General features: G+C 46.4%; 1 protein-coding gene across 2 annotated transcripts in view; it reads left to right on the top strand.

Moving 5' to 3' along the window:
• The window catches only part of ANO10 (anoctamin 10), a 164,766-nt gene that overhangs the window by 17,088 nt on the left and 130,333 nt on the right, over positions 1-17,345 (top strand). For both annotated transcript variants that reach the window (XM_051962098.1, XM_051962097.1), the window contains exons 3-9: positions 564-761; positions 1,553-1,687; positions 2,719-2,838; positions 6,324-6,896; positions 7,890-7,945; positions 12,970-13,044; positions 15,398-15,580. In XM_051962098.1, the coding sequence (XP_051818058.1) occupies positions 564-761; positions 1,553-1,687; positions 2,719-2,838; positions 6,324-6,896; positions 7,890-7,945; positions 12,970-13,044; positions 15,398-15,580 (1,340 nt within the window). The remainder of the gene's footprint in view (positions 1-563; positions 762-1,552; positions 1,688-2,718; positions 2,839-6,323; positions 6,897-7,889; positions 7,946-12,969; positions 13,045-15,397; positions 15,581-17,345) is intronic.

The following is a 17,345-nucleotide window of genomic DNA, read 5'->3' as shown; positions in this document are numbered from 1 at the left end:
TCGGGGGAGACTCATGATTCTCACTGCTTGGGGGAGGCCAGAAACAGGAGATGGAAGCCTGGTCTCTCCTGATTTCCACTGTCCCGTTGGACTGCCCCGCCTCCCCACAGTCTTTGTAGGCCCGGAAGCAGCAATGGAGTTAGAAATAAAATTGGCTTTTCTTTGTGTCACCCTCCCCTGCATCACCCACAGCTCTGTGAAGTAGGGCCCATTAAACCCATGTCCAGATGCCAAAATAGAGGCTGAGAAAAGTTTGCCCACTTTGTAGCTCCTGCGCCTAGCACCCAACTTGTTTATTGTTTAATTGGTACATGACTTGCTCAAGTGTCAGAAGGGATTTCCTGCGTTTGTTGCCCCATATAATGGATTCCAACATGCTAGGGCCTGGTTGGTTTTTGCTGTGGGATTTTTTTTTACTTTTAAATTCATTTTCCTTTTTCTCTGATTTCTTTTATCAGAGATTTGCTTATTTGAAAGTCTAGTGTAGGTAGGAAAAAAAGGCAAATGTGTCTCTTTTTTTTTTTTTTTAACTGTCATTTGACTTTTCTGCTTTTTATTTGAAGGGGCCCAGTTGCTAATTAGACCCTTGATTGAGAAGTGTGAAGAACAAACCTTGGAGAGTCAGAATGTGTATCTAATTGGCGCCTCTACAATCAGGTTGCTGCTCGGAGCAGAGTCGGTGGGGTTGGTGAAGGAATGCAATGACAACACCATGAGAGTGTTCACATATGAGAGCAGGAAGAACTTCAAAGGCTTCAGTGGTGAGTTCCCCAAGTCCTAGGGGAAGATACTTGTGATGACCCGTATTTTAAAATCAGCCAGAGTCAGGAATTCAGGTTAAGGAAAAATCATTGATCTTTATTCTTTGTGGAGGTGAAAGGGGGATGGCGAAAGGAAGTGAGAGCAGCCGCCACACGAACCCGGCCAGCCGTCTCTCTGCCTCTCTCTTTCTACTCACCAAAATTGTCTCTACATCATTTCCTATATGACACATCAAAACTTGCACAGAGAGTGGGCGGGGCCATTCTTTCTCCAAGCATATATTAATAGAATATTGTCCAATTGCTATTTAGCCTCACGTGCTTGGGACCTCAGTGCATCAACTTGAGCTTCAGCCCATTACAGATACTTGTAACCTGGGAAGTATGGCGGATGGGTGCATCATGTGGGGATTGCACCCGAAGAAGAGTGATGTATTTGTAGGGCATGAAAAGCACAGACCATAAATCTCAGGGTCTGAAAGGGGTCTCAGGAGCTGGCTCCCAGGAGGGGAGGCCTTTACCCCAAGTTGCACAAGGAGTAAACATCTGAGGTAGAATTTGAACTCGGGTTCAGCGACTCCTCTGGTCATTGTGCCGTACCACTTGTTAATGACTTCATTTTTCCTGCTCTCCTGTAATGTTTGAATAGTCTTCTTGCTGATTTGTTTTTGCAGTTTGAATCCTAATAGGTTTTTTTGGGGGTTATTGTTTCGGGGGTCTAAGGTAATTGGTACAGTATCACTGGATTTTACTTTTGAACTTTTAAAAGAGTGTTTTTTTTTCTGTTTTAGATGACAATGATGATTTCCTCACGATGTCTGAGTGTCAGTTTATTATCAAGCACGAACTTGAAAATCTTAGAGCAAGAGATGAAAAGATGATCCCTGGATACCCCCAGGCCAAGCTCTATCCAGGAAAATCAATCCGTAAGTCGTTCAGTTACTTAAGTGTCACATTTTTCAGTACTTCTGAGAACAGAGAATCCAAAGGGGAGTTTCCCATTGGTGTAGCCAAAGAGTCTTCTTACTTAACATAGTTTCTTTGAACTATGAATGATTCTTTTGGTTCCCGTTTTTATTTTGAATACTCTTGTTTTTAAAGCAGCCCATTTGCTTGGATGAAGTTCTGCTTTTTAATTCAGAATTTTCTGAGTTCTCAGAGTGTGTGAGGTAATGTATACCTACCTTAGATTTTAGTATGGACACAAGTTGTGGCTAACGTGCCAGTCAGCCAGCCCTTCGCCACGTGAATGTGGTGCCCAAATGCTGTGCTGGAAATTATGATCAGGGATCCCAAGAGTAGCTCGTTGGTATGAGGGCTTTATGAGGGCTTTTCAGTGACAAAGCCCTTCACCTAAAGGACATACCTTTCCTCAGGACGTTGGCTGTCTAGCTGTAGAACACACTTATACCTGAAGAAAGAGGCTCAAGCCTGTGACCCCACCTCCGGGGTGCCCCACAGCTCAGGCCTGTGACCCCACCCCCGGGGTGCCCCACAGCTCAGGCCTGTGACCCCACTCCCGGGGTGCCCCACAGCTCAGGCCTGTGACCCCACCTCTGGGGTGCCCCACAGCTCAGGCCCGTGACCCCACCCCCAGGATGCCCCACAGCTCAGGCCCGTGACCCCACCCCCGGGATGCCCCACAGCTCAGGCCCATGACCCCATCCCTGGGGTGCCCCATGGCTTAGGCCTTCATTGGCAGCAGACAGCTCGAGAGTTTCCCCTTCTTTCCTTCTCTCTTGGCACAAGACATCCTGTTCTCAACTGCCCCTGAAAACAGGGAGGGACAGGAGCAGCCTGGAAGGGAAGATTTGCTTTAGTTTTTGGTTGGTAAAACATGGTGGACAACTGCCTCTGGGTGCTCAGGGAGCCCTTGGGCCAAGGAGGCCTGTCTGGGGCCAGGGGTGGGCGGGCTGCTCTGCTCATGTCCTCCCCATGTTTCTCCTTCCTCTCTTAGTGCGGAGATTACTCACTTCCGGTCTCGTGACTCAGTTCTTCCCACTGCATGACAACGAAGCTCTGAAGAAGCTCGAGAGCACATGGTACAACCGATTCAAGCTAAAGTACCAGCCTTTGGGTATGTCTGAGGGCCGGTGCCCCCTGCGGAGGGGACAGGGCCCCCTTCTCCTAGGAAGGCCTCTTGGCACTTGTTTGGGAACCCACCTGGCTCTCTGGTGAGGGGGGCACTGTGAAGAGAGCCAGGAGGCAAGGGGTTGCCCAGCAGGAAGCAGCTCCCCTTGGGCCACTTGGATCCAGGTTGGTGGGACTTGTGAGTAAGCAGAGGGACCCCTCTTCTACCCCCACTGTTCGGGGAAAGTGGCCACAATGAGTGGTGGGAAGAGGTCAAGCAGACTCCTCTCTGCTCTTGCTTCCCTTTTGTCGGCCAAGGAGAATGACATTGGGGTTGGCTAGGACAGAACAAAAAAGGTCAGCAGGGAGCTGAGACCCAAGGTAAGTAGGGGAAGACTAAGAGAACAGCTGGTGCATAGGAAGGTTAGAGAGGAAGACCCCGGAACGTGGGGGACCTGAAAGAATCTGCTTGGGAAGTGGAGCTGAAACTGAGCCAGGGATCTGAAGAGTTGGAGAATAGGGCAGTCATGGAGGGGAGCCAGGGCAGAAGTGGGGCTTCATTCTGTCATCTCATCCTGCATTCTGAGAAGGTCCCCTCACTATCAGAAAGTCGGTCTCATGGTTCATCATCAGTCCTGTGGAATCATCGTGGGTCCTTATGCTGATCAGTTACTGAGTCTTTCACGGTTGTTTGCCGTCATTGGATAAATTGTTTTCTGGATTCTGTTTACTTCCCTTAATATCAGTTCATACACATCTCCCCTGATTTCTTTGAAACTATCTTCTTCACCAATTTTTACTTCGCACTATCGTTCCATCACATTCATGAACCGTCTTTTCAAATTGTTCACGCATTCGCTGATCGATGGGCCTTTCCTCAGATTACCTTTCTTTGAAACCTCAAAAAATAGCTATTCATATCCTTAATTAGATTTAGTTTTGCTTAGAACTACTTCCTGCCTTAATCTGCCTTCGCTTTCATTTCCTCTTCTCCTTTCTTGCCTTTTCCTCCCATCTGCCTGTTGAATGAAATGCACCTCTCTAGGTAACTGTGTTTTCTTCCTTCCTTTGATGAGTTCAAATAAGAATAAGGATCCAGTGTCACCAGCTTCCCCTCATGCCCTCTTCCTTGTTTGCACAGACGCTTACTTACACTCCTCGATGACATGAGATAATTTCCCTTTGTCTCCTCCTCCTTCTCCTTCCCTCTGCTCAGGATATTTCTCATTCCCTCCTTTTCTGTTCTTCTTTTATGATTATCAAGACATAACAGAACAATTCCCAGATCATATCTAATCTCTCCCTCCATGACTCCTCAAGGGGTTAGAGGGAACACATGGATCATCTCCCATATTGAATGTAAGTAATTTATCCCTGTTTAGCCCCTTATGATTCTTTATTCCTATATCCCTTTTGAGATTTGCACTTCCAAGCTTTTCTGAACTCTGATCTTTTGATCAAAAATGCTGGGAAATCCTTTATTGCATTAAAAATCTATTTTTCCTCCTATATGATGAGTATTGATGAGTAGGTGATTCTTGACTGTAAGCTCATATCTTTCGCCTTCTGAAATACTGAAAAATCCAAGCTCTCTGCTCCTTTAAAGTGCTAGCTGCTCATTTGTGTAATTCTCACTGCGGCTTCTCAGTTCTTGGATATTTTCTCATTATCTCCTTGTAGAAATTTTTCTTTGACGTAGAAATTTTGGATTTGGGCTCAATGTTGTTGAAAGGTTTTATTCCGGAGTTTCTTTCAAGAAGTGACTGGTGGGTTCTCTCTGGCTCCATGTTGCCTTCTGGTTCTAAGAAATGTAGACAGTTTTCTTTTAAGATTTCTTAAGATATGTATTCTAGGCTCTTTTTTTGGTCATGACATATGCCTTGTCCAGTGATTCTTAAATTTATTCTCCTTAAATGCCAGGTAAATTTTGCATTTTGCTTTTTGTTTCTTTGTTATAAGATTTCTTACATTTTCTTTCAATTTCTTAGGTCTTTTGATTTTGTTTTAATACTTTTTGTTGCCTTTGTGGAATCATTGACTTCTCTTTGGTTCATTCTGTTGTTCAGGGAGTTTGTTGCTTGGGTGAGTTTTTTGTTTTTTGGTTTTTTTTTCAATCTCTTGTGCTGTGATAATTAATTCATTTCCACTTCTTTCTTCTATAATTCTTAGTTTTTTTTTTTTTCAATATTTTCCTCTAGCACTTCCATTTTATTTATAGAAACATTTGTAAATTCCCTTAAAAACTTTTGCTTCATCTTCTCTAGGAATTCTAGCTAAATTTGTTTATAGATGTTTTGGAGTCATTCTTTTCATTAGAAACTTTTCATTGTGGAATTCTTTCTTTCCTTTGTTTGCTTGCTTATTCTCCTAGCCTATTTCCTGACTTCAGACTGATGGTAGGATCAAACTCTGTGCTCCCACAGGGGTCTGATTGCTGCCCATCCCTACCCCCCAGTCTGAGCTCCTCAGACTGCTGAAGTTTGGGTTTGGGCCTAATTAACAGTAGCTGCTGGACTCAGCCACTAGCAACCGCCTGGAAAGCCCTGTTGGTTGAGAAGAGCAGAGATCCAGGCTCCTCTGGCGGGATCTCTGCTCTGGTTATTCCTTCGCAGGCCTTGGGCCGAGCCGGAGCTTGCGTCTGAGACCACGCCCTGCTCCTGGTGTCCAAGGACAGCTCCTGTCAAGGCCAAAATGAGGATGCCCATGTTCTGGGCCCCTGTCGCAGCTGTGTGGGAGAAGCTGTGGGAAGGGGGGGTATAGGGCTGAGGGAAGTGAAACCCCCCCGTTCTTCCTTACAGTGGTGAAGGGGACGAGTGGTACAAGTGGGACCCGGGACCCTGGCCCCGTCCCGGGATCCTGGAGAGGCTCATCTTGCCAGCTGCAAGTCCTGTTCTGAATGTGACCTTCAAGAACCCAACTCCTACAAGGAAAAAGGACTTGAGAATTTAGAATGAGAATTATCCTGCCCTCCTTTTTACACACGGGGTTCTGTGGCTTCCCCCCTTCCTGTGCAGGGGAGCTTAGGAGCTGTGGCGAGAGCCAGGCCTGGGCTCCCGGCCCTCTGCTCTTCCCCCTTGGTTGTCCCCGGCCTAGGACCTCACTATAATGAGTGAATGTCCACTGACTCCAGAGAGCGCAGGGCGGACCTGGCGCTGGGGAATTTGGAGGTGCTGCCCGAGGTCTGATTACCACAGGGTGCTCTAAGGGGGCTCAGGCCTCGTCCCCCTCAGTGTGAGTGGCGGGCCTCCGTTTTTAGCCTGAACTGGTGATTTCAGGGCTGGGGAGCACCCGGCCTTTCTTGGGCTCTCTGAGAAGGGTGGAGGTGGGGTCCCAGGTTCTCGGGGGGCTCCTGGAACCTGCCCTCTCTCCCCCAATGTCCCGAGAGCGAAGGTGCTCTGGGCGAGGTAAAGGGCCCCCTAAGGCCTGAGTGGGGGGCCGGCCCCGCTCCCCAGCATTTCGGCTCAGACCCCTCTGTTGTCTCCCACCCCGCAGACGACATCCGCGTGTACTTTGGGGAGACCATCGCCCTGTACTTTGCCTTCTTGGAGTACTTCACCTTCGCCTTGATCCCCATGGCGCTCATCGGGCTGCCTTACTACGTGTTTGACTGGGAGGACTACGACAAGTACGTGATCTTTGCCTCCTTCAACCTGATCTGGTCCACCGTGATCCTGGAGGTGTGGAAGCGCGGCTGCGCGCTGATGACCTACCGCTGGGGCACGCTGCTGATGAAGCGGCAGTTCGAGGAGCCGCGGCCCGGCTTCCACGGCGTCCTGGGCGTCAACCCCGTCACCGGCCGGGAAGAGCCGCTCTACTCGAGCTTCAAGAGGCAGCTGCGCATCTACCTGGTCTCCCTGCCCTTCGTCTGCCTCTGCCTCTACTTCTCCCTCTACGTCATGATGCTCTACTTTGACCTGGAGGCCTGGGCCCAGGACCTGCACCGCGACAGCAGCGTCCCCGAGCTCACCAACGTGCTGCTCTTCGTGCCCAGCATCATCTACGCCATCGTCATCGAGATCATGAACCGTCTCTACCGCTTCGCCGCCGAGTTCCTGACCTCCTGGGGTGAGAGCCGCCTCTGTCTGTGTCATTGCCCAGAAAGCGGACATCCCTGGGGCCGTTCTGGGGGCAGCCGGCGCAGGGCGGGGGGCCGGCCCCATCCTTGGGTTCTTGGGCAAAGAGAGCTAGACATCTCTGCGGCCGTTCTGGGGGCAGCTGGTGCAGGGCGGGGGGCCGGCACACCTCGGTCCCTGGGGTTCTTGGGCAAAGAAAGCGGACATCCCTGGGGCCGTTCTAGGGGCAGCCGGCGCAGGGCGGGGGGCCGGCACACCTTGGTCCTTGGGTTCTTGGGCTTTCCTAAAGGAGGCCCAAGTTGAGGAACAGAGACACCATTGCCCCAATGCAGAAGAGCAGGTGCCATTGGGAAAAGGAACTGTGGGTCAGCCAAAAAGCACTGTGGGAGGCCGCCAGAAATCCCGTAAAGATGTTTCTGACTAGAGCGGGCTCCGGGGCAGCGTCCCTTCAGTGTCTTCCTGGGCCCCCTCAGCCCCTTAGAAGTGTCCTGAGCCCCTCTGGGTGCTGCCCACTTTCCCCAGGACGGGAAGGGTCAGAATGGGGGCCTTTGCACGGGCCCCTTTGAACCCCGGGGCTCAGTGCCAGCTCCTGCAGGGGCTCTGGGGGGAGTGCTCCGAGTGAACATCGTCCCCCTTAATGACAGCGTTCCCCCGCGAGCCGCTTTTTGCTCCAGCTTGCTCCGATTGCTTTTGGAGCCGGGCAGGTCATTACTCAGGCCCCTTCATTTATGGAGACAGTCTTAAATATCCATTTCTTATCTCCCCATCCCAGCTAATGTCCCACCTACTTTCTTTCATCCCCCCTCATCCAGCTGTTGTCTGAGGGGGCCATGTATCTCAGTGGGGAGGGAAGGAGGGCTGATGAGAGGCCCGGGGCTTGCCGCCGGTGCCGTTAGCGCAGGTGACATTTGCCTGATGTTGTTATTAACTGAACGTTGCTTCTTGTCTGAGGGAGAATGTGACAATTTCTGATTGCTGATTTCAGAGAATCACAGGCTGGAATCTGCCTATCAAAATCACCTCGTCCTCAAGGTGTTGGTGGTAAGTACGGTGGTTTTTTTTCCTTTGCAAATGTTTTTTTCTTGTTTGTTTTGTTTTATTATTTTTGCTGAGACAATTGGGGTTAAGTGACTTGCCCAGGGTCACACAGCCAGTAAGTGTTAAGTATCTGAGGCCGGTTCTCCTAACTTCAAGACCCACACTCTACCCATTATACTGTCGAGCTGCCCCAGAACATGGTTTTCTTTATAACAAAAACTCATAACTCCTAGAAATGAATTCTAAAGACTTGTTTCCAGTGTATATGGGGGCTGTGTTCTTAACTAAGTCAGGAAAGTAAGCAGAATATGAGAAAATACAGATAATAGGAGTGAATTTTGCTGCTAATTCTCAATAATCTAGAAACAACTTATTGCATTTATAGCTTAGCCGTAGTCTTGCTTTTCTCATTGGTGACCCCAGAGCCCTCAGTTCCTTACTAGTTCAACAAGGAAAGAGTTTTGCTATTTAAAGAAAAGCAAATCTATTTACACACAAATTAAATTAAATCCCCAGCTTATGAGTGAATTTTGTAACAAAAATAAGAAAGTCTGCTTTTGGAAATTTGGAACATACTTTCCCATAGAAATAATATGTTAATTAAATCAAAATCTTTTCGATTTAGCTGGAAAGTTAAGATTTAAGGAAAATCTAGTTTAAAAAGATGAGGAAGTAGATAGAAATTTGTATGGCTTTTCTTAGGGCTTTCCACATTGTGTTTCATGAATATAACTGAATTCATTTAAGCTTTGGGGTTTTTAATGCTTGATTCACACATTAATGTTGTTGTTCTTTCACTTATGCTACATGATTAAGGGTACTTCATTTTTTTTTTTTGACTAATAAAGAGAAGATGGGAAAGAAAAACCAGGAGAGAGAGAAAGAGAAAGACAGAGAGAGAAAGACAGACAGACAGACAGAGATGCTTTCCTAAGGTAACTGAGTTAGGGGAGAAAAAAGAGGACATAGAAAATACAGGTGAAAGAAAGAAGAGACCCCTGTGTTAGAGAGAGCGTTCCATGGAATTACCTGTATTTGGTGAAAGACGCGGTGTGCTCCCAGGAGTCACAGGAAGGGCGCCAGGTAGTGCCCTCGGCGCAGCGCTCAGGGCCAGAGCCGTAGGGCACAGCGCTTGGCCCGTAAGTGCTGCCCACCCTATGGAAGTGGGGCTGGTCACTTGCTGTCAGTGTGTGTAAGGTAGTCACAGATCAGACAGAGCCAGCCTGGGGCGGGTGGGGTGGTTTCAGGGATCTGTCCTATTCCTGACCTTCATCATCCTAGACAATAAAAAATTGTTAGCACATTTATACCTGTTTGTTTGGAATTCACCCATGATGGCGGCCTTCGTTGTCTGGGAAGCAGTTAAAGAAAGCAAAACACACACCTGAAACACACCTGCCAGGAAAAGCGGTTGGCACCAAGTCCATGCTTTAAAGCACATTCAAGTCCTCCCTCGCCTCGTTATTCTTACTTTTTATGTACTCATATAGCCTCGGGAAGCAGGAATCCCAGCGGGCTGCAGACTGACTGTTAGGGAGCGGGAAGCAGGAGCCCTGGTGGGCTGCAGAAGCCCCGGCAGGCTGCAGACTGACCGTTAGGGAGCGGGAAGCAGGAGCCCCGGCGGGCTGCAGACTGACCGTTAGGGAGCGGGAAGCGGGAGCCCCGGCGGGCGGCAGACTGACTGTTAGGGAGCGGGAAGCAGGAGCCCTGGTGGGCTGCAGAAGCCCCGGCGGGCTGCAGACTGACTGTTAGGGAGCGGAAAGCAGGAATCCCAGCGGGCTGCAGATTGACCGTTAGGGAGCAGATGAGAGATTAATAGAGGAGTTCTGGGGGCCGGTCAGTGAAGGACCAAGGGGCTCCAGGGCACCCTCTTCCATAGCTGAGACATCCAGGAAGGTTAAGTTACGGCTGGTCTTCTCTGCCTGAGACAGCCAGGACTTTTGGGAAGACTCTACCTGGTTCTGGCCAGAGGCTGGCAGAAGGTCCTGTGCTTGAGGAGTCAGGAGCTCTCTTCTCAAGACACCTGGCCCTTGCCTGGCCCTCGCAAGCGGGCCTGGACCTCCAGGCCTAGGCAGGGCCTGCCTCGGCCCAGCTGGGCCATCCCGCTCGAGACGCCCTTCCTGTCCCTCCCACGTTGCCCCTCTGTTCCCCTCCTTTCTGGTCTCCCTCCCCTTGGCTGGGTTCGCTGACATCACCTTCAGTGAGTGAAGACAGAGATGGGTCAGACAGGACAGAAGGAGATAGGAAAAGGGGGGAAGGAAAGACAGGTGAGGAGAGGAGGATTCTGGGAAGGTAGAGGAGGAGGGAGGTAAATTTCAGGATCTCCGGATTCCCCCCATAACAGAACAAATTTGCGCCTTTAAGGGAACATAGACTGGGGAAAAGCCAAGAAGACAGGGACAGAACTGGGATCCTCCGGCCCAACCCAAGAAGATCTGAAGAAAGACTCCGGGCTGGAGATTAACCCGTGTGAAGTGCAAACACTCCAGGCTAGCACCACAGAAAGACAAAACGGGATCCCCTGGACAAACTGGGGGCTGGAGCCTCAGGACCGCCGAGACTTTCACCTCCGAGGTGTCGGGGTCTGAGGCTGGGAAGACTGGGGGAACCTTGGGTGACTGGGAATGCCAGGCCCAGCTGTGCTGCTGAGCCGTGACCTTAGAGGAGAGGGAGCCAGCACACCGGGAGTGCAGACTAGGGGGCAGGCCTACTGCTGGCTGCCGGCACTCAGCAGGAGGGGGGAGCTCTTGGTTTGGGGGTTCCAGGTCAGAGGGGAGAGCTGAAGGGAAGCTTGAGACACCATCCCCCCACCTCAGGATTATAGTGCTTATACTAATACTTCTTATTTTTAAAAAAATGAACCAGCAAAGAAGAAAGACCCCCCCCACCATGGAAACACATGGGAACAGGGAAGACCGGGATTCATCTTCAGAGAATACTGAAGTAAAAAAAGCATCTAGCTCAAAGAGTAACGTGACATGGCTCCCTGCCCAGAGAGAATTTATAGAACTCAAAAAAGAATTTAAAAATCAAATGAGAGACATTGAAGAAATACTAAAGAAAAAAATAAAAACCATCCAAGAAAAACAAGAAGATTATGAAAAAAAAAAAGTTAACCAATTAGAACAGGAGTCTCAAAGATGGAAATAATTCTTTTTTTTTTTTTAATTTTAAATTTTATTTTATTTAATAATAACTTTGTATTGACAGAATCCATGCCAGGATAATTTTTTTACAGCATTATCCCTTGCACTCACTTATGTTTCGTTTTTTCCCCTCCCTCCTTCCTCCCCCCCCCCAAGATGGCAAGCAATCCTATATATGTTAAATATGTTGCAGTATATCCTAGATACAATACATATTTGCAGAACCGAACCGTTCTCCCGCTGCACAGGGAGAATTGGATTCAGAAGGTAAAAATAACTGGGAAGAAAATCAAAAATGCAAATAGTTCACATTCAGGAAATAATTCTTTGAAAATTAGAATTGGGCAAGGGGAAGCCAATAAAGTTATGAGAGACCAAGAAATAATAAAATAGATTATAAAGAATGAAAAAAAAAATAGAACAGAATGTGAAACATGTTATAAGAAAAACAACAGATCTGGAGAAGAGATCAAGAGAAAATACAAGAATAATTGGACTGCCTGAAAGTTGTAACTAAAAAAAGAACCTTGACACAGTAATGCAAGAAATCATCCAAGAAAATTGTCCTGGAGTAATAGAACATGAGAGGAAAGTGGAAACAGAAAAAATCCACCAATCACTACCTCAACAAGATCCTTAGTGGAAAACACATAGGAATATTATTGCCAAAAAAAAAAAAAAAAACCCAATCAAAGAGAAAATTTTGCAAAACCCAAGAAAAAATAATTCAAACACCTTGGGGCTACAATTAAAATTGTACAGGACTTATTAGCAACTACAATAAAAGACCATATGTCCTGGATTCATAACTACCGACAATCAAAAGAAGTAGGCCTGCAGCCAAAAATATATCCAGCAAAATTATAATAGTGAATGAGAAAAAATGGGCATTCAACAAACTTGCAGATTTTCAGGACTTTCTATCAATCAAACCGAAACTTAATAGAAAATTTAACATATATCCAATTTCAAGGAACTCCACATGAAAAGATGGTTATTTTTTTTACATGGGAAATTTACAGCACATGTTTAAGATGGACATCAACAATAGGCTAGCTCAAAAGAAAAACTGAGGTAAAACTAGTAATTATGTCATACAAATGAGGTACAGAGGAAGAATAGATAAAGGGGTTGTAGGACGGGAAGCTCGTAGTTCTGGAAATCTACTTTCATCAGGAATAGATTTAATAAGCAACACTACATATATATTATAAAGGGTATAGCACCCTTCAAAATCTGTAAAGAAATAAGAGGGATGGAGAAGTAAAAAGCAAGGGAAGAAACAAGGGAGGGATCCATTGGTGGGGGAAGGTCAAATAATAGTAAGGCAAGTTAAAGAGCAGAATTAAAGCAAAGAGTCAGCAGGGATAGGAAGTGTGTGTGTGTGTGTGTGTGTGTGTGTGTGTGTGTGTGTGTGTATATATAATATCCTTTCTTGATTATAGTCTACTTGTAGGGACTGGGGGATGAAAGAGTAAAAAAAGAATAAAGTAAAAAGTGCACAGCAGAGAACAAAAGAACATTTTACAAGGAAGTAAAGAAAAGATGGATACACATAAATGTAATTTCTACTGATATATATATATATATATATATATATATATATATACACTTTCTTGATCTGGTATTTGTTGTGATATTCTGCTGGGCATATGACAATGTTCTCTTTTGTTTTGTATTTTCTGTTTTCTTATTTTGTTTTTAAAAACAAAATAAATTTAAAAACCAGGTGGGTAAGGTTAGATTGTTTTTTAAAACTCCTTGTTTTTTAAAAAAAGTGCTTTTATTTTAAAAATGTAGTTAAAATTTTCCCTTTTGAGTTTTTGAAAATGCTTTTAATTAACTTTTTAATTTAACTCTGCATTTTAATTTTTTTGGCAGTTCAACTTTCTAAATTGTTTTGCATCACTCTTCTACATTGCCTTTGTGATGAAAGACATGAAACTTTTGCGACAGGTGAGTGTGAAAAACAGTATGATTTTTTAAAATGAGATTTTGGCCAAATAGCGCTTCTAGACAACCTGCCTTGCCTACAGCCTGGATTCAAGCTCTCCCTTGTGAAGGTGGGGAGCCTCTCACTTCCCAGTGCTCTGTGCAATCCTCTGGGAGCTACAGTGAAGGAGAGAACGTTCATACCGGGAGTTTCACAGACCTTTGAAAGCAGAGATCTAGATGTTAAGGAAGGGGAAGGAGGCGTTTTTGGTAGCCGGCCTTGGTTTCCTTTGTCAGCTGAAGCTCAGATCAGGGGCAGAGAAAGATTCTTGAAGGATTCTCAGGGTCCCCCAAGGAGCCCTCCAAGGTGGAGCTCGTGGGCAGCTGTTTCTCTGTGCCTTCTGTCCTACTTATCACTCATGATCAGGGTCCGGGCTGGAGCTGAGACTAGGACAGGAGAACAGGAGCACCTGTGAGTGAACACAAGGAAGCCCACCTCTCTCTCCCCATACTGTATGTCGCTGCCAGCTCGGGCCCAGGGCTTGTCAAGGCCCATTTCTAACAAGACCAGAGCCCTATGGCCTGTCATGGTATTTAGTGGGCTGCCATAGCCGATTCATACCTGAAGGAAACAGAAAACTGAGAGGAGACTTTTGCTTCCCGGAGTCTGCTTATTAAATTTAGGCCTTTTCTCAAATAACAGGTTGTATTTTTCCCTATTTGTTTGATATCTTGAGGTTGATTTTTAGGGGAAATTTTGTTAAAGCCCAAGCTCCCTGATAAGTAAATAGGGACTTGGGGACTAACCAGAAAATGTAGACTTTTGTATAGAGACAAATCATGACAACCTGGAAGGAAAAGTTATGTTTCATTTTGATGGTGGTCACCTTAAGAAATGGGAGTTAAATTCTTTTCTTTTCTTCATTACTGATTGATAGCAATTAGTCATTTTTAATTAACTTCTAGAAAAAGACATTTATTAGGTGTTATTAGGAACAACACCCTCCTCCCAAAAATGAAAATCTCTGACATGTTCTCACGTCGGTACCTATAACATTCAGGGGGAAATGAGCATTAGCATAAAGTGTATGTGATAAAGGCGAGTCTTTTTAAAACTAGTATTTTATTTTTTCCAGTTACATATAAAGGTATTTCTCAGCATTTGTTTTTTTTCATAAGATTTTGCTTTCCAAATTTTTCTCCCTCCTTCCTTCCCCTCCCCAAGATAGCAAGCCATCAGATAAAGGTTATACACTTAAGGGCAAGTCTTTTTCTGGAGTTCTCAAAGTATCCCCCTTGAGCTCGGCAGAGATTTTCCTCCAGGCTCTCTGCAGAGTCAGGAAACAGCCTTTCTTTAGTGGGCCTACTGTGCCCTTAGTTCCCATGAAGTCACTGCCATTCAGGGCCTCCTACTACTACAGTGCCAGGGGAAGGGTCCTCTCTGTTCTTTGTAGCTGATTTTATTCCCAGCCCCTCTCCTAAGTGAAATGCTTGTCATTGATCCATTCGACAGAGAGGTTTCCACTTGATAAAGATCTCTGGGCTGAATAGGGTGGGGGGATCGACAGATTGATTGAATTGAGCTCCATCTTGATACACATAAGAAAGAAAACAAGTTTCTCTCAGTAGCGTGATGATTGGGCAAATTCTCCCCACGCTCCCTTGCAATATTCACATACTTCAGATGGGATCCCTGAGGTCCATCCCAGCACCAAAGTGATAATCCTATGATCCCCTTTTTACCACACTTAGTTTTATAGATTGCCAAAGTGGGAAACAATAAATTCCGTTGTATTACCCTCCTTGCCACTCACTGTTCCCTTCTCAAAGCCTGTTTGGGGCTGTCAGTTTTCATTTTTTCTAATGTAGGAGAGACCTCTAAGGATTAAGCCATTTTCTTAGCAGAGTTTTGGAGTGGCTCGGGGGGATCCCCTTCCTTCCTTACGTGTGCAGAAGGTTTTGTCTCTGTGAGATCATCTCTGAGTCTTGCCCAAAGTGGGGACATCTTTGTGCCTCCTTGAGAACTCTCCTGAGCCAGAGCCATCAGGTGATCGATCCTCCCCTTGGCCAAGGCATGGGTGATGATGTCAGACCTTGCTCTGGGCCTTGTCGCGTTCCATATTCCTGTAATACCCTGTAATAATTCCTGTAATAGAGGAACGAGTGAAGGATCCGAAATCCCGCCCGTGCGGTGAGCTACCTCTGCCCTGGCGCAGGACTCACCCAGCGAGCCGGATCAGGGGACACTCGTGAGCCCCGAACAGGCTCCCAGACCAAGCCCTGCGCTGCCCGTGGCAGATCCTTGTCGCACGCTCCCTCGTTACAAATGTGCCTCCGTTTGTACCTTGCTCAGCTCGTGTGCTTTGTCTTTCTTTAGAGCCTGGCTACGCTGCTGATCACTTCTCAGATTCTGAACCAAATCGTAGAAACCCTTCTTCCTTACTGGCTCCAAAGGAAGTACGGCTTGCGGGTGAAGAAGAAGGTGCAGGCTTTAAAAGCAGACGTGGACGTGACTCTGTACGAACAAATCATCCTGGAAAAAGAAAAGGGGACCTACTTGGTGAGTCTGAATGGCCAGGCTGACTTTCCTGGGGCTGAAACATGTTAAGTGCCTTATACCAATACATTGTAATGGGCAGTAGCACTGAAGTGACCATTTCTCAGGGGTCCCCTGAAAACACTCCCTTTACACCTAAAAGTCACTGACCCAGTGGGCAGAACTCCAGGCCTGGAGTAGGAAAACTCTTCTTTCTGAGTTCAAATCCAGCCACAGACACTTCCTAGCCATGTGACCCTGAGCAAGTCATCTCACCCTATTTACCTCAGTTGCCTCAGCTGTAAAATGAGCTGGAGAAGGAAATGTTAAACCTCTCCATAATCTTTGCCAAGAAGAAGCAGACATTAGTGAACAACAATAAAAGCAGATACTGAAATTCCAAAAATGTTGCAGATCTTGATGGAGTCGGGCCTGTTACCTCTAAAGGGTGGAGCCAGGCCAGTGGCCCTTGAAAAAGCAGCAGCAAGTGAAAGAAGTCTCTAATGGACAGGCGAAGAGCAGGGGAGGAGATCTGGGGGCTTTCTTGACAGCTCCAGAAAACAAACTTCCACTTAATGGATTAGAAATACTACATTTGAATTGGGATGTATTTGAAAAGCTTACTTTAGCGCTGACGCCTCCTGTCATTAGGCTGGCTTGTGGTCAAAAATTGTCCTTCCATTCTTTCTTCATTTTTATGTGTGATGAAATCATCAACACAATTATCAGTCTATATAGAGTTGACTTGTGATAAGGGTGACTTGATGGTTAGTGTAACTGCCAGTCAGCCAGTAAACATTTATGAAGCACCTTCTGTGTGCATAAGAATGCATGTCTACTTTGAGTTCATAAGCTAGGTAACTTCTGTGTGCTTAAGCAGAGTTTCAGAGAGTCAAAAAATAACCCTTAACCTGGGTTGGAGTTTCTGATAAGCTTTTCACATCCCTTGGGACAGGTTTCAGCCAGCTCAGTGACCTTTGAACTAGAAGAAAAGACCCTTGCTTCTCCTTTAAGTAATAACAAAAAGGAATCAAAAGTAAAAAATTCTCACAATAATATGAAAAAAGGTATTCCCTGTCATGAAAGGATCTGGAAGGAATCCTTTGTCACACTCCCTGCAGGCCAGAGGGCACTGAGTAGGTGTGAGTTCTTTCCAGGTAAAGAAGAGGTGTTTCTGGGCAGGATGGCCAAGTCCAGAGGAGGGCAGCCGGGGAGGAAAGGAAGCTAGCTCTGCCTGCTTAGGGGAAAAGGATAGTGAGCTTCTCCTCTACACAAGACTCATTTAGCCCCAACCTCCCGATGACCAGATCTAATGACCTTTTCTGAGTGATTTTTTTTTTTTGGCATGGGTCCTTGTGTTGGTGGCATCTCTCTATTTCCCTAAAAACAATTTCCCAAGGTTGACTTGACTCTGCGTGCTAAGAGCATGCCCAGGCCACTGTGATTTCTAGGAATGGACATCTTAAATTTTAAATTGGGCCTAAGTCTGTCTCTGTACATATAATAAAGAGTAGCCTAAAGGCTTTAATAACTTTGAGGACTTTTGAGGAGGGGGAGGGAGAGGGGAAGGGGAGGGAAGGGAAGAGACAGAGACAGAGATGGAGACAGACTCAGAGAGAAGAGAGACAGAAAGAAAGAGACACAGAGACAGACAGACGAGAGAGACAAAGAGGAGAGACAGAGACAGAGATGAGAGAGAAAGATGGAGACAGAGAGACTGTGTATGTGGAGAGATATATATACATACCCTCCCCTTCGGTCGCCCTTGCACATATATGTAGACTGAACA

Source organism: Antechinus flavipes, chromosome 5, assembly GCF_016432865.1.
Source record: "Antechinus flavipes isolate AdamAnt ecotype Samford, QLD, Australia chromosome 5, AdamAnt_v2, whole genome shotgun sequence".
NCBI classification, from domain to species: domain Eukaryota; kingdom Metazoa; phylum Chordata; class Mammalia; order Dasyuromorphia; family Dasyuridae; genus Antechinus; species Antechinus flavipes.
Note: the sequence above shows the minus strand (reverse complement) of the source record. Positions and strands in the feature narration are given on the sequence as shown.